We start from the raw sequence: 15,714 nt of genomic DNA, 5'->3' as shown, positions 1-15,714 counted from the left end.
TTATGATATAATGAAATACGATCAATCCAACAAAAAATGAACAAAAAAAAAAACACAAAAATGGAAACACTTCAAACTTAACTAATTAATCCAGAACATATCTAAAATGTTACTTAAAAGAGAAATTAGTACAACTTCATTTCATGGTCTAAAATGTTACTTAAACAACAACATTACAGTGATAATCAACATAGTTTGAATAATCATAGATATCATCATCTTGAGTAACTCCGTCATTCTCAGCAACAACGAGTAGCCCTTTTTCAGTGTCCAACATCAATTCATCGGTATCATATCCATCATACTCCGAGTCGGTTGGAAAAATAGACTTGCTTCGAGAACTAGAAGCACCTCCACTACCAACTGTCTCACGTTCTTCACCCACTGTCTCTTGCAAATCATTGAAACTTACATTATCACCTAGCACATCCAAGTCATTCAAATTTCGTAAATCCAACCATTCATCATTGTCATCACGCTCCTCCAGGAAAATAGGATCATTTGCTTTATCATCGTCGGTATATTTTTGGATTTCTATGTAACGACGCTGCAATTTATTATTATATTGGATAAAGACACTATCATTCAACTTCTGTTGTTTTATGCGATTTCATTTGTTCGAGTGCAACTGAAATACAAAAGATAGTTGTCATGAGAACATAGGGGTCTGCAAGCATGTTATGTTTTCTAGTTCAATCATATCTCCAGTTGTTATGCATATTCAGAATATTACAAATCATTGCAAAAGATTAGAATACTTACATTTTGAAATGTGCTCCAGTTTCGCTCACAAGGAAAAGCAGAACAAGTAAGACTCAATACTCTGATTGCAAATTTTTGCAGGTTAGGCACATCGATTCCTCCTAATGTAATCCACCAATCATCTTTTATAAATACAAAGAAAATAGTTATAAAAGATATGTAACAGAAATGTAATTTAACTTTAAACTCACAGAACAAATAAGCTTACGAGGTTGATCCTTGGTTCTTCTTCTTTTGCAAGATGGACTTCCCAAGATCCCAACAGCATCAGCATACTTTCTCAATTCACTTGTAGCTTGATCAAGCTCATCTTCATTGGGTATAAGCCTTTCCATTGCAGTATGAAGTCCCCTTTTGATTTCTTTGTACTTTTCATTACTATCCATTTCATAAGTTTCAATATTGTAGAATATGGATGGATTCAAATAATATGCAACACAATGTAGAGCATGATTGAAGTTTTTCTTCCATCTTTTCTCAAAGCAAGCATTAATTAAAACCCAAGTATCATAATCTTCGCTGAAATTCTTCTCTAATTGATCCCTTGCTATTCTCATTGCATCATAAAAACAAGGCATCGTAGGTTTGCGCTCGATATCCACTAGTCTTACAACCTTAACTAAAGGCTTCAACACACTACAAGAGTAATCAACATCTTCCCAAAATGTACTACTTGTAACAATTTTAAGTGCATTAATTCCAACATTTTCTTTTGCAAATTTACTTTTTGCCCACCTATCATTCACAAACATCATTTTTAAAGGATTTTTATACTTTTGAAGACTTTCTAGTGTGTAATACTGAGTTGCAAATCTATTCTTTGTAGACCTATGTAAGTCTCCGCCTGTCATCTTCCTCATCAAGCACAATACTTGAAAATGAGCATAAATGTATGTAACAAGTCTTTTACCTAGAATGACGGCTGTCTTGATTCGTGTAAGCTTGTCACCAAGTTCTTCTAGCATCAACTGGACACAATGAACACCACAAGGAGTCCAAAATAGATTTGGGTATTCAAGCATTAAATCCTTCCCAACCTTTTTAAAGTTTGAACTATTATCGGTAATGAACTGAACCACATTTTCTTTCCCACCATCATTAATTACCTCCTTTACAAGCTCACGTATAAAATCAGCATCATTGGTTTTATCTGACGCGTCCACAGACTTCAAGAAAACTGACCCTTTCGGACAATTCACCAAGAAGTTGATAAGATGTCGCTTTTTCCCATCTGTCCAACCATCGGACATAATAGAACATCCATACCTCTTCCAATGTACCCTAAATGTATCAACAAACTTCTTCATTTCTTCTAAATGCTCCTTGAAAATATTTGTACGAATCTGATGGTAAGATGGCGCGGGCATAGCTAACATCAAAAGAAGAAACAAAAAAGGCATAAGTAACAAAACAATTATATCAAAAGTAATAAAAGATTACTGAGAGCACTATATACCTTTCCCATATTCACTAATTGCATATATCATTTCTTGGAAACTTGGACAATGAACAGTATTAAAAGATATGGAATTCTCAGTCATCCAAGCTGAAATGCTTTTCCATGCATCTTTCAGTAACTTCTTTTTCGCTGAACTGTTTCTTTCAAGAGTGGCTTGTTGAGTTTTACGGTGGTCTGTCTGCATGAGTGAATCTATTGGACCCCTATAATTACTCTGTCTCTTGAATTTTCTCTTCCCCTGACTCTGAACAACTTCTTGACTACCACTAGCACTGCCCACATTGGAAACCTTTTCAACTTCTTGCACATCAAGGTCCTCATCATCAGTATCAGCATCAGACTTCTCATCAGATTTTGTACGCCGATACATAGCATCAACATCATCCCTGTGAGATTTCTTTAACTTATTTATATTGTCATCTAGTCTAATTTCATTTATAACTTCAGCCGATGCTTTCAAACATGAAGAAACATCCCCCCTGATTTGTGTGATATGCTCCTTAAGCCTAGTAATTCCAGCACCACGCATTTCTTTGTTACAAAGTACACAACTTAGTTTCTTCGGAAATGCAGGGTCTTTCAATTTAGCCCATTTCCATGCTGGATATTTATTTTGAGTCTGAGTAGAGGACTGCGGCATCATTGATCCACATGAAGTGTTTGAGGTGTTCAAATTGGATGCATTGGAAGAATCCATAACCACCACCTTGTCCAACTCCTTCCGCATTGGCGTCACAAGACTCACAATCATCTACCAACTACTGATAATGATTAATCTGTATCTTGGTGGATTCCTCTTCCAACTACTGATAATGTCAAATTCAGTATCTCTATCTATTTATTTGAAGTTTGAATGAAAATATTGGAAATATAACAAGTACAATGATTTTTCTAAACACAATCAGAAACAAAAATTGGTATCATACTATCATATATTAAGCATCTTGGACTAAATTGATTTTTCTAAACACAATCAGATATAACAACATCTTGTCTCTGACTTACATGATGAAATCCAGATAACAACAACATCCTAATTCTGAACAACAATTCCCAATTTCAGATAAATCCTAATTACATAAACCCTAAATTTAAGAACATCAATCATCTCAACTTCGATTATAATCAATAAAAACATCATGCAACAGTCTATTTTAATAAAAATAAAGAAAGGGTTTGGATTACTTACTTGTTTTCTGATTGAAAACGTAATCTTCTCTGATTGAAAACCTAATCTTCCTGAAATTCTTTGTCTCTAGCACCCGACCAAGTCACCAAAATCTCTAGTCTCTATATCGAACTATATCTACTTCTCTCGCTGGAAATCTTGCTCTCTCGATCTCACTCCCTCTCTTTTTTATTCTCTCGTTCTCTTTCTGGTTTTTTTTCTTTCTCTGACGGTCAGAGAAAGTGATGTTAAGTTATTAACTCGAACCAATTTTTCGAACAACTTTGTTTTCTTTCTGTGTATTTTCTCGCCCGGAATTCCGGTTTATTATGTCCAATCTCGGCCGGAATTTCGGTTACATCCCGGGCATTTTCCGTTTTGGCGGAAAGTTACATTTCGTGTTACGTTGGTCCGGAAACGGAATTTCCGGCGGAATTCCGGACGAGATGGCCAAAATTGACTACATTGCTCATATCATGACATACACATGCAGGCACAACCTTAGCTCCTCAACCGACCTTTATAAGAGAAGTTGACATTCTTAATTTCGATCAAGTAAGGCCACTGGCAATCGTGCAGACTGCAGACTCTGTCCGAACATCTCCATAGAAGGTTGGTATTATATAATAAATCAAAAGTAGTATTAACTTATGAGAACTATAAGTGACTATTCCAGTGTACTAATGTTTCATTGAACAATCGCTTATCAAAAATCGAGAAAGCAACAATTGTGCATTATAATAAAAAATAGGGCTTAATTGGTGGGTCGGGGTAATTATTAGGGGTTCCTAGCTACAGGACAAAAAGAGGTCATGAAATAGTAATTGGTGGTCATCCCCGATCCCAATTTTTTTTAAATGGCTAAAATACTCCCAGATCATTAGTGATAATTAAGTTAATTAAATGTTAATCAGTTTAGTTAAATTAATTTAATCAGTGTGGTTAGATTAAAATAAGATTTTAGAGATGTCATCAATTAATTGATACCATCACTGACGACTCAAACCTGCAAGTTGTTCAGATTATGAAAAATCATCATGGTAATACGTACGATATCTCCTGACGATTCTAACAAGGGTCGTCAATACACAAACGACCTCAAATTCCAAATGACGACTCCTTTCATTTTCAGTTTTAGAAAATTGACAACCCCGTAGAGTAACTTTCATTTTTTAACATAACGACTCTAGTCTGAACTATGAATGATCATTCAAAGTTCATTCAAACTACTTAAATGGAACTCTCTCTTTTAATTTCTCTGGAAATCCTTATTTGCTTGTTCACTCAAGTAACTATAAGCCATGTATGGGTGGTGGGTGGAAGAGAGTAAGTTGACGACTCCTTCGAATTTTAGAAAGTTGATGATACGCCTGTCAATGGAAAAATATTCGTCGGATATTTAGAAATTCGATATCCGACACGTTAAGCAATACCGGATATTCGATATCCAATAATATCCTATAGGATATCAAAATCAGATATCGATTCCGATAGGCTAAGTTGTTGTACATCCGATAAATATCCGATAATATCCGGTTATAACAAAAAAGCTTAAAAATCCTTGTAAAATATTTTCATAATTGACACTTATCGGATATTTATCGACAATATCCGATAATATCCGATACTAGACTCGAAATTAGGATAAATTACAAATAAGTTCCTATACTATCGGATATTAACATTTCCGATGGGGTCTAATCCGTTTCCGATATGTTAAGGAAGAAATATCCGATAAAATATCTGATCTGATATCCGATAAAATGGATAAAATCCTATAGGATCTCGAATACTCGGAAACGGGTACCGGATATCGGACCAATATTGACAGGCCTAGTTGACGACCCCTTTCAGTTATTGAAACTTTTTTTTAGAAATACTTCATTAGTAAGTTGACGACCCCTTTCATTTTTGGGACAGAGAAGTTGTTTATTTTTCATCTAGATTCGTTAGTGGTCGTTCGCAAAGGTAATGACTCTAATCCGAAGTAAAAAAAATGAAAAACCATAGTTTGGGTCGTTATCTCCTTATTCATATACCCTAACGATTTTTCAAAATCTCTACATCCATATGAAAAATTGTTAGGCTTTAGGATTTTCGGGTTGACGACCCTTCAACCGCAACTGATTTTTTTTTTCTTCGTGTCGTTAATGGAAGAGAAGAAAGTATAGAGAGAGGGAGAGGGGAGAAGAAGAGACTCCAATTTTTTTTTTGTTAAAAGATGAAAACGAAATGGAGGCTTAGGGTTAAGGATAAAATTATTGAAGGGAAAAATAATATTTTTACTACATCTTGGAACCCCCTAAAATACATTGTGTGGGTATAAATTGTGTCCTGGCCCCAATTATTTTTCATGACCCCAATTAAGCCCCGTAAAAAAGGGTATAAAACAAAAAGGTTTCATTTTGTAGACGTAATCCAAAATTAAATAGTACTTCTGAGTGCTAAAAAGAACTACAAAGAAAACAAAAGCCAATTCATCGTCTAAAGGGAATTGAAGATGAGCTTTTGTGCAGCAACATTGTCCGGGAGTGCTGGAATGGCTCCTTTCCTAGTTGTACAGATTGCGCCGCAAGCATTAGCCATCCTTAGAGCTTCTCTCAGTTTGTTTTCGTCCTCTAGAATTGACGAATCTTTGGCAGCACAGCAAAGTAATGAACCAACAAAAGCATCACCAGCGCTTGTAGTATCCACCGCGTTCACTGGGAACCCCTTCACAGCTCCTCTGAAGTTCTTGGTGAAGTATCTGCACCCCTTCTCACCATCAGTTACCAACAACAACTTCAAACCGTCGTACCAGAGTGACAAAACGTTCTTCTCATCCGCAGCATCTGCTTGGGTCAAGAATTCTACCTCATCGTCGCTAACCTTGATAATATCAGCGCAAGTCCAGATACTCTTAATACCTTTACGACAAGCTTCCGCAGAAGGCCAGAGTGGTTCCCTTACATTAGGATCATAAGAAAGTAAAGCACCAGCCTCCCTAGCAGCTTTCATGGCAGCCATATGAGCCGAACGACAAGGTTCAGTGATCAAGCTAATAGAACCATAATGAAAGATTTTCGCTTGTTTGATCAAACCCATGTTAAGATCAGATTCTTTCAACATCATGTCAGCGCTCGGGTTTCTGTAGAACATAAACTCCCTTTCGCCATCTTTCTTCAATGTAACAAAAGCAAGTGCTGTTCTTGCATACTTATCAAAGCAAACACCTTCACTGTTCACTCCATTCTCTTTCAATACATCAACCAACATATGTCCAAATTCATCTTCTCCGAACTTTCCGATGAAAGCAGAAGAACCACCAAGCTTAGCGATACGGCAAGCGACATTGGCAGGAGCACCACCAGGAGCTTTGAGAAAACCAGCTGATTCAGCTAGTGATACACCGGATTCGTTTGGCACGAAATCAATTAAATGTTGGAAAACGATTAATAAAAAAATATCTTTTTTAAAGTTTTAATAAAAAATTATAATTTATTATTTTCTTTTGTGAATGAAACTTTTTAGTCCCACATTGTGGAGTTTCCATTTTTTAAATTGTTTTATTCCATTATATAAAGAAATTCACTACTTTTGTAAAATCTATGGGAAAGGGGTTGCTCTATATTTTAGAGGGACCCCTAAGGGAAAATATTTTATAGCGTTTCGCGATTTTCCTTAACGGTTTTTTCGGAGTTGCCAAGCTCAAGTTGAGCATCTACTACATATGCTAGTAGTAGGTGTAGTAGGGTGTTTTATCCTGGAGATATCGTCCTGTGAGGGCTATAGCATCACTCTTGAGTGTAGCCGGGCGTTAATGTCTTAAGGGAAACGTGTTGAACACGTGACTCACTCTGTTTTTCCAAAGTTTTGCCTTGTTGCTGTTGTGGAGATATGAGAAGCTCGTTCGTTTCGTCAATCGATCAATTCCATTATAAAGGAGGTAAGTATCAATAACTTTTGGTTATTTGAATTTTCTTTATTTTTGATTATTGCACCCAGCAATCTTAAGACATTAGTATTTGTAATAATCGAAAACGATTGATTGGTTTGTGAATCATGGATGTTAATTGTGGAGTGAAAAACAAAAAACGAATTTCTGGTCAGCTGTAGAGTTTCAATTTTATCTTTTAATCTAGAAGGAATTTCGATGAACCCTTTTGACACAACGTAGTAGACATCCTGATAGTTACCCGCGTACAATTTCAGAATTGTTGGAGTTGTAAAAGTATTTTTTTTATATTTTACAAAACAGAAAAACGTTTCTGAAAAATTCTGACGAGCAGAAAATTGTTGTTACCTAAATTAATTTTTGTGGGGTAACCATGAGTTTTTTGAAACGCCGATTCAAACGAAGTTTGTATATATAGATGTTATCTTCAAAACTCATATTTTACTTTCTGATTTGGAATTGTGATTTGTGAATAAAGGTGTCATCTCCGAGGGACATGGCTAATAGCCGCATGTGGTTGGAAACAAATCTTCCAAAGATGGAAAAGGTGAGAACATCGAACGCAACTCTAAGCATGGTCTTCATGATAAAGGTATATTTCGCAAACCTGAATCCGAAATTACTTTAGTTATGGGTGAGTGTTATGTTTGTAAAATTCCTGGCCACGCGGCAGTAAATTGTAGACAACATAAAAACCTTAATAAGTAGAAAGTTAATGCTAATTTAGTTGAAACAAACTAGAACGAGTTTGGTGGCATGATGTCGGAAGTTCTTTTAATAACCAATGCGAGAGACCAGTAGGTGGACTCTGGAGCCACCAAGAATGTTTGTTGAAACAGAGACCTGTTCACCTCCTATCATAGGATAGGGGATGTCGAGAAACTCTTATTGAGTAACTCATATGCAATAGAGGTTGCATAAAAGGAAAAGGTCGAGCAGAAGCTCATATCTGTAATATTCTCACATTGAATGAAGTTTTCATGTTCCGAGCATATGAGAAAATCTTGTATCTTGTTCTGTTGTAGATGGAAAAATATTTAAGATCTTAATTGAATCTGGAAAACTTGTTGTAACTAGGCAGTGATTTTTTAAAGCAAGAGTTATAGGACTTTGGGTCTATATAAGATTAACGGAAAAACTGATGATGTGAACGTAGTTGATTCTTGTGATATCTTTGTGTGATTGATTGTTTTACGTGGTAGACTTGGAACCGTAAACTTATAAGTCAATGCTTAACTGGCTAGCATAGGCTTCGTACCCAAATTTAGTTTGGATTTTGAACACAAAAGTGAAATCTATGAAGAATCAAAATATGCTATAAAATCTTTTAGCACAAATGTTCAGAGTAATTCTAAGCCTTTAGAATTAATTCAGTTAGGCCTAGTTGACATGAGTTCAACCCAAAACCACTGTGGTAAAAGATGGTTATAACTTCCGTAGATGATTGTATGAGGTATTATCTTGTATACTTGCTTAGGATAAGGATGACGCTTTGGAAGCCTTAATATGTATAAACTTGAAGTTGGAAACCAATTAGAAGCCTTGAACATAACAACCGTATCCTTAAGGAGATGATAATTTCCATGTTGATTAGTTCAGGATTACTTGCGGCCTTGTGGGGGGAGGCAGTCCTCTTAACTAGTATATCCTGAATAAAGTACCCTTTTAAGAATCAGATGAAACTCCATATGGTTTATGGAACGGTAGATGACCTTCTTATGAATGTGTCAAAGTGTGGGGGCGTTTGACTAAGATTGTAATTTCTCTTCCTAAAAGAACTAGATTGAAACCAAAAATGTTGATTGTGTTTTCGTATAGGGTATATTGAGTATACTTCTACAAATAGATTTTTGGTTGTGTGTTCTGATTTTTTCTGACATTGGTGTGAATATTATTACATAATCTAGGGATGCTGAGTTCTTTGAACATGTTTATTCTTAAACCTGTACCTCATTAGAGATGTGTTGTTGATCCCCTAGATTTATTTTCAAATAGTCAGAACTTATCTTAAAGGAAGATGAAGTTAAGGTTGAGCCTAAGAGAAGTAAAACAATTAGACTTGAGATTTCTTATGAAGCCGACTTCATAACATGCCTAGCGTAGTCTAAGCCCTGGACTTGTAAAGAAGCCTTGATATCTACTGAAACCCCATTCTGGTAAGAAGCTTCATTTAGTGAAATGGACTCAGTCCGTCGGAACCTGACTTGGGAGGTTTATAGTTTACCTCTAGAGAGTAAGACCATGAGATGTAAATGAGTCTTTAAGAGGAAACATTAGGTATATGGAACCGTAGAAAAATATTAGGCTAAGTTGGTAGCTAAAGGCTATAAACTAAAAGAAGGTGTATATTTCCTTGATTCTTATTCACATGTGACGAGATTTACTTACGTTGAGATGCTAATTGTTATTGCTGTCATAAACAAATTAGAGATACATCAGATGGATGTTAAGACAGCTTTTCTAAAATCGTGAATTAGATAAAGAAATTTACATAGACCAACCTGAGGACTTTGTAGTGAAAGGTTATGATGGCAAAGTTTGTAAGTTGAACAAAATTTTGTACGGTTTATAAAATAAGCACGTAAACAGTGACATGAAAAATTTGATCATGTGATAATGTGTAGCGGATTTAAGTTAATGAATCTGACAAGTATATTTACAAGTAACTTGTTAAGGATGCCTGTGTGATTGTATGTGTGTATGTTGATGATATGCTTATACTTGATACAAACATAGATGTGATTAATTCCACTAAAAACATGCGCTGAATGAGAACGTTGACTTGAAAGACTTAGGCCCTGTTGATGTAATCTTAGGGATGAGGATTAGAAAATAATCTAACATATGTAGTCTTAGTCATTCTCATTATGTTGAATTTTGTGCTTAAGAGATACAATCAGTGTGATTGTAAGCCTGCTTGTACTCCGTACGATTATTCTTGTAGACTCAAGAAAATTAAGGATAGTGGAGTATCTTAACTTGAATACTCAAGAGTTATATGATGTCTGATGTATTTAATGAACTGTAAGTGTCCAGACATTGCCTATAGTGTGAGTAAGTTAAGTAGATATACTTGTTGTCCAGAGCAAGAGCATTGAGATGCACTTAGTAGAGTATTACGGTACCTAAAATACTCTATTACCTTTTGTTTAGTTTATGAAAGGTATCTTGCTGTCCTTGAGATACTTTGTGATGCAAACTGGATAGTTGACTCAGAGGAGTCTTAAGTCTACGAGTGGATATGTTTTCACTCTAGCAGGAAGGTTTGTTTTGGAAGATTTCCAAACATACATATATTGCTCAATTCATTATGGAATCTGAGAGTATTGCGATAGATAAAGCACGAGAGGGGGCTGAGTGCCTAAGATGCTTTTTAGAAGACATTCCTCTCTGGCATAGGCTTGTGCCAGCTATATCTATATATTGTGTGGTGGAGTATTCATGGGATGAAAATATGCTTGGATATTTTCATTATTATTTAATATATTTTAATTATCTAGAAAGATATATTGTAATTAATTAAGATGTTTTCATTTATTAATAATATTTTAGAAATACAATTGTTTATTTAGGGATTTTATATATTAGTTTCGAAATCTCGTATTTTAAGGAATAAGTATTTTGATTATTTGTCTAGAAGTTATCTATATAAAGAGCTCCATGTTTTCATATTAGAGGAGAAGATTTTGATTAATAAAAAAGTAGTGTTTTTCCTTGAGAGTGGTATCTCGGAAACATGAGTTTTAGATTTTAATTTTATTCAACGCTTCCGCCCTGCATCAGTTGGTTCAGAGACAGGCAACACTCCTGCATCATGTTTCGAGGAAGAAATTATGATGTTGTTCGAAGAGCCGCTCTCAGCGATGAGAAAGAGCAAGCGGTAATAGATGATCTAGAACGGAAGGTTAAGGCGCTCACCCTCCAATTGGCTGAAATGCATCATCATCAAGAGCCCCATCATGGTCCTAGCCTACAGCGAGTGGAGGAAGTGACCGGTGATGAACAAAAAAACTTCCTTGGCGACAAGGAAGAAGGATTTCAAGGAGTTGCACATGATCCACGAGATTCGTTGGAGTCCGGATTAAAGCTTGAAATCCCAAGGTTTGGTGGCATTTTTTCTTTTTCTGTGGTTGAGAAAAATAATGTTGTCGTGGATTGGAATCTACCACCAATTTATGATATTTATCCTGATGATGAGATCATATTATGTTCTAGTTATGTTGATTCATACTCTCTAAAAGCTTTATGTAGTCAGGTGGATCAACGACATCAACTTCACATTTTCAAAGCGCAAATATTTTTGCGTCCAATAGCAATTATGCCAAGATTATTTAAGTCGACGGATTATAAATATTTTCATCGACGAATTATTTATACAAGAACTAATACTGGCAAAATTCGAGGGCGAATTTTTTCTGAGAAGGGGAGAATGGTGGAGTATTCATGGGATGAAAATATGCTTGGATATTTTATTATTTAATATATTTTAATTATCTAGAAAGATATATTGTAATTAATTAAGATGTTTTCATTTATTAATAATATTTTAGAAATATAATTATTTATTTAGGATTTTATATATTAGTTTAGAAATCTCGTATTTTAAGGAATAAGTATTTTGATTATTTGTCTAGAAGTTATCTATATAAAGAGCTCCATGTTTTCATATTAGAGGAGAAGATTTTGATTAATAAAAAAAGTAGTGTTTTTCCTTGAGAGTGGTATTTCGGAAACATGAGTTTTAGATTTTAATTTTATTCAACGCTTCCGCCCTGCATCACTGTGTTACCAAGCTATAATAGCTAAAGCTAAAAATAACTAATCTCAATTGACGTTATTTCCATTGAATGGATAAAGTCCAAGGAGAATATCGCGCAACCTTTGACGAAAGGTTCATCCAAAGAAATTGTTAGAAACACATCGAAGGGGATGGGGCTTAAGCTCATAAATTAAACTTGCCATGAAGGATACTGAACCTTGCTGACTGGAGATCGCAAGATCAAGGTTTCGAATGAGACAACTAATTTATGGTGGGTAAAGGTAAACACTATCAGAGAATTTTATTCGATGTCCCTTCCCTATGGTGTAGACGTTATAGTGTGACTGCATGTGAAGGATGACTTTTAAGAAGTCTTAATGAGTTCTATAGTTTCAATTTAAGATTGAAGTGGGGTGTAGCTGTAACACTCTTTATGGAAATTCACCTATCTGAATGAGGAAGTGGGCCGCTTCCTATGAGAATATGAGCTTTGATTCTCTAGAGCATTCTGAGAAACAGGATATGTCCAGGGCCAAATTGGACAAAACGACACGAGCTTGGCAGCAATCTTGGAGATATCAACCGTGGTTGTTATCCCGAATTACATCAAACGCTAGCAGTTCAAGACATAGTTCACTGTCTCTAGCAAGTAATTCTGGTAATATCTCACTAAGCAAAGGTTCAAGACCTCATGGACACCTCTGCCTAAAATGGTAATTCCTGCGCTTTTTATGTGATTTTCGTTTTGATGGTTTTGGTATTACTAGAACTTAGGACCTAAAGGTCACTAAGGGTTTACTAGTTCATGCTTTTTCACTTTGGTGAAAGATACCTATAGTCTCACCATGTGAGAACTAAAGATGAAAGCTCTCATACTATTATGATTTATGCAATCCATAGTATGACCCTGGGGTCAACACACTTTTGTGTGAGGGAGAGGACGTAGAAATGACTAGTATGATTTCAACACTTGCACGATCAGTCTGTTTGGATCGTGAGGTTGGGATGTTGATTTACCAAGATCTATCTGTGTGTTTATGTTTTATTGAGTTTTCATTCATGTGGGGGATTGTTGGAAAACGATTAATAAAAAAATATTTTTTTAAAGTTTTAATAAAAAATTATAATTTATTGTTTTCTTTTGTGAATGAAACTTTTTAGTCCCACATTGTGGAGTTTCCAATTTTTAGTAGTTTTAAGAAACTATATAAACTTATTAGTCCCACATTGTGGAGTTTCCACTTCTTAAATTGTTTTATTCCATTATATAAAGAAATTCACTACTTTTGTAAAATCTATGGGAAAGGGGTTGCTCTATATTTTAGAGGGACCCCTAAGGGAAAATATTTTATAGCGTTTCTTAAGAGTTCGCGATTTTCCTTAACGGTTTTTTCGGAGTTGCCAAGCTCAAGTTGAGCATCTACTACATATGCTAGTACGTAGTAGGTGTAGTAGGGTGTTTTATCCTGAAGACATCCGTCCTGTGAGGGCTATAGCATCATTCTTGAGTGTAGCCGGGCGCTAATGTCTTAAGGGCAACGTGTTGAACACGTGACTCACTCTGTTTTTTCAAAGTTTTGCCTTGTTGTTGTTGTGGAGATATGAGAAGCTCGTTCGTTTGGTCAATCGATCAATTCCATTATAAAGGAGCTAAGTATCAATAACTTTTGCTTATTTGAATTTTCTTTGTTTTTGACTATTGCACCCAACATTAACATCTCACCAAAACACACAGTCTCTGATGATGATGACTTCGACATGTTTTCTATCTTAAGAGAATTTGATCTGAGATTATTATAGAATAATAATGAAAACAAAAACAAGAAAACTCAAGGCGTCTAAATTACAAAATAATACCTAAAGATAAAAGAGAAGAAAATTCAAACCGACTAAAGATGATATGATCAGCAGATGATGGGTTTGGAGGTATATCTATAGTGATAAAAATCCGAGTTAGATACGAAATCGAATTATTATCCTGATTACAAATAATTTATCCTACCACTGTTAATAGGATTCTGTTAATTAATTACTTGCGAATAAAGTCAAAGGAAAGAAAATCCTATTCCTAATAGGATTTTGCTGCAGTGAGGCTACCAATGAAAGCTCCGAGCAGAGTCGTGTGGTGGTAAGTTCTAGCATACACGAGGCCATGTCAATTTGGAAAATAACACGGCATAATAGAGCAATGGTTGCTTTTGGACTTTTGTAATTACACACCTCTGTTTATAGATAACTTTATGTACGAACAAGTCTTTTTGCTTACCAGAAATGCCTTACCTCTCAAAAAAGAACAGATATCAATTTTAAACTACAATTTTTCCGAATTCACAAGTATATTCTTTTCGCAAAAGTTAAAGATCATCCGACAAACAAACAAAAAAAAAAGGAAAAAAAGAAAGAAAGAGAGAGACAAAAATTAATTAATGTTCTTATTGAAGGTGCTTCAGTTTCTTCTGGTCAGCAACCATATAAACTCTCAAATAATAAGCTCAAGGAATTAGGTCTTCTCTGGCGTTCATTCCATTGAAAAAATTGTGTATGTTATATGACACTCTCACCTAAGAGTCTTCACTGGAATAGTCACATTCCGGTTCTTGGTCAAACTGCTGATGATACTCTTCGAATTCATTCTTGGTTGACCCCCTACTTTCGATTACTTAGATTGTATCTGCTTCTACGACCACTCCTTTGTGTCTAAATCACGAGGGCTGAAACAAAGAATTTGCTCATAGAAACTGCACAACCACGACATTAAATTCTTGCTTCAAGTTAATAGCATTCCCTCCTTTAATTTTAATGTCATATATGTTGAAATTCATCCAGCATCAAAAAACAAATGTTGAAATTCATTCATTATACTATTAATGAAAATAAAACAAAAATTAAGAGGGAAATCAATAGTACCAGGTGCGGATAGTCAGCCGTCAGTTGTTTAATGTCCATCACCATCTCTATCCCATCAGTTCTGTAAGTCATGATGACAAGTGCAAATTACTAAACTAATCGCTGAATTCCATGCTTGTAGAAACAATCAACAAAGTAGCAGAATAAATTTTAAAGAAGAAGATGATTGACGTACCTTTCTGCCACAAAGGTGACACGCACATCTCGTGCACCGTTTTGTTATTGAAACTTTATAACCAATAGGTTTGACGATCTTGGTGATATAACATGGGTAAGACAACCCTTCCACCTTTTGTAGATGTACGTCTATGTTGTACATTTGAAGATGGAATATAAAGGTGACGCTTGATAGTCGTGTGCCAGTATAGATGTTTCAGTACAGTTTACTATACGCCATGTGACCGATATACCTATGACATACTCGATTATGGGAGTACATCTATGAATGTAAAAGAGGCTTGATGGACTAAACTACGAAGTGTGAAGAGCTCATAAAGTCTCTCTCCCATTTTTTTCTCTTTTTACTTTGCGAACGAAAATTACCGATATGAAACATGATGGACTAGCTAATTTGCTATGCTGGGTGGACTAAACTAATGAGCTCGGTGGACTATTAGAGAAAAATTCTCTGTTATAGGCCAAAGCTTAAAAGACGACTAACAGAGATAGATTGACACCAGAGGGGTAGAACCTAAGATTACCCTATTGTTCAACCATATGACCAA

General features: G+C 35.4%; 1 protein-coding gene across 1 annotated transcript; it reads right to left on the bottom strand.

Annotated features, from left to right (window-relative positions):
* Positions 1-160: 160 nt before the first annotated feature.
* Positions 161-13,842, bottom strand: LOC113329732 (probable fructokinase-5). Its single transcript, XM_026576569.1, has 3 exons — positions 13,798-13,842; positions 5,890-6,806; positions 161-347 (listed from the first exon to the last, which is right to left on the bottom strand). The coding sequence occupies exons 1-3, from the start codon at positions 13,840-13,842 to the stop codon at positions 161-163; spliced, it is 1,149 nt and encodes a 382-aa protein (XP_026432354.1).
* Between the last annotated feature and the right edge of the window lie 1,872 nt (positions 13,843-15,714).

Source organism: Papaver somniferum, unplaced genomic scaffold, assembly GCF_003573695.1.
Source record: "Papaver somniferum cultivar HN1 unplaced genomic scaffold, ASM357369v1 unplaced-scaffold_117, whole genome shotgun sequence".
NCBI lineage: Eukaryota > Viridiplantae > Streptophyta > Magnoliopsida > Ranunculales > Papaveraceae > Papaver > Papaver somniferum.
The sequence above is the reverse complement of the archived record's forward strand: the minus strand, read 5'-3'. Positions and strand labels throughout refer to the sequence as shown.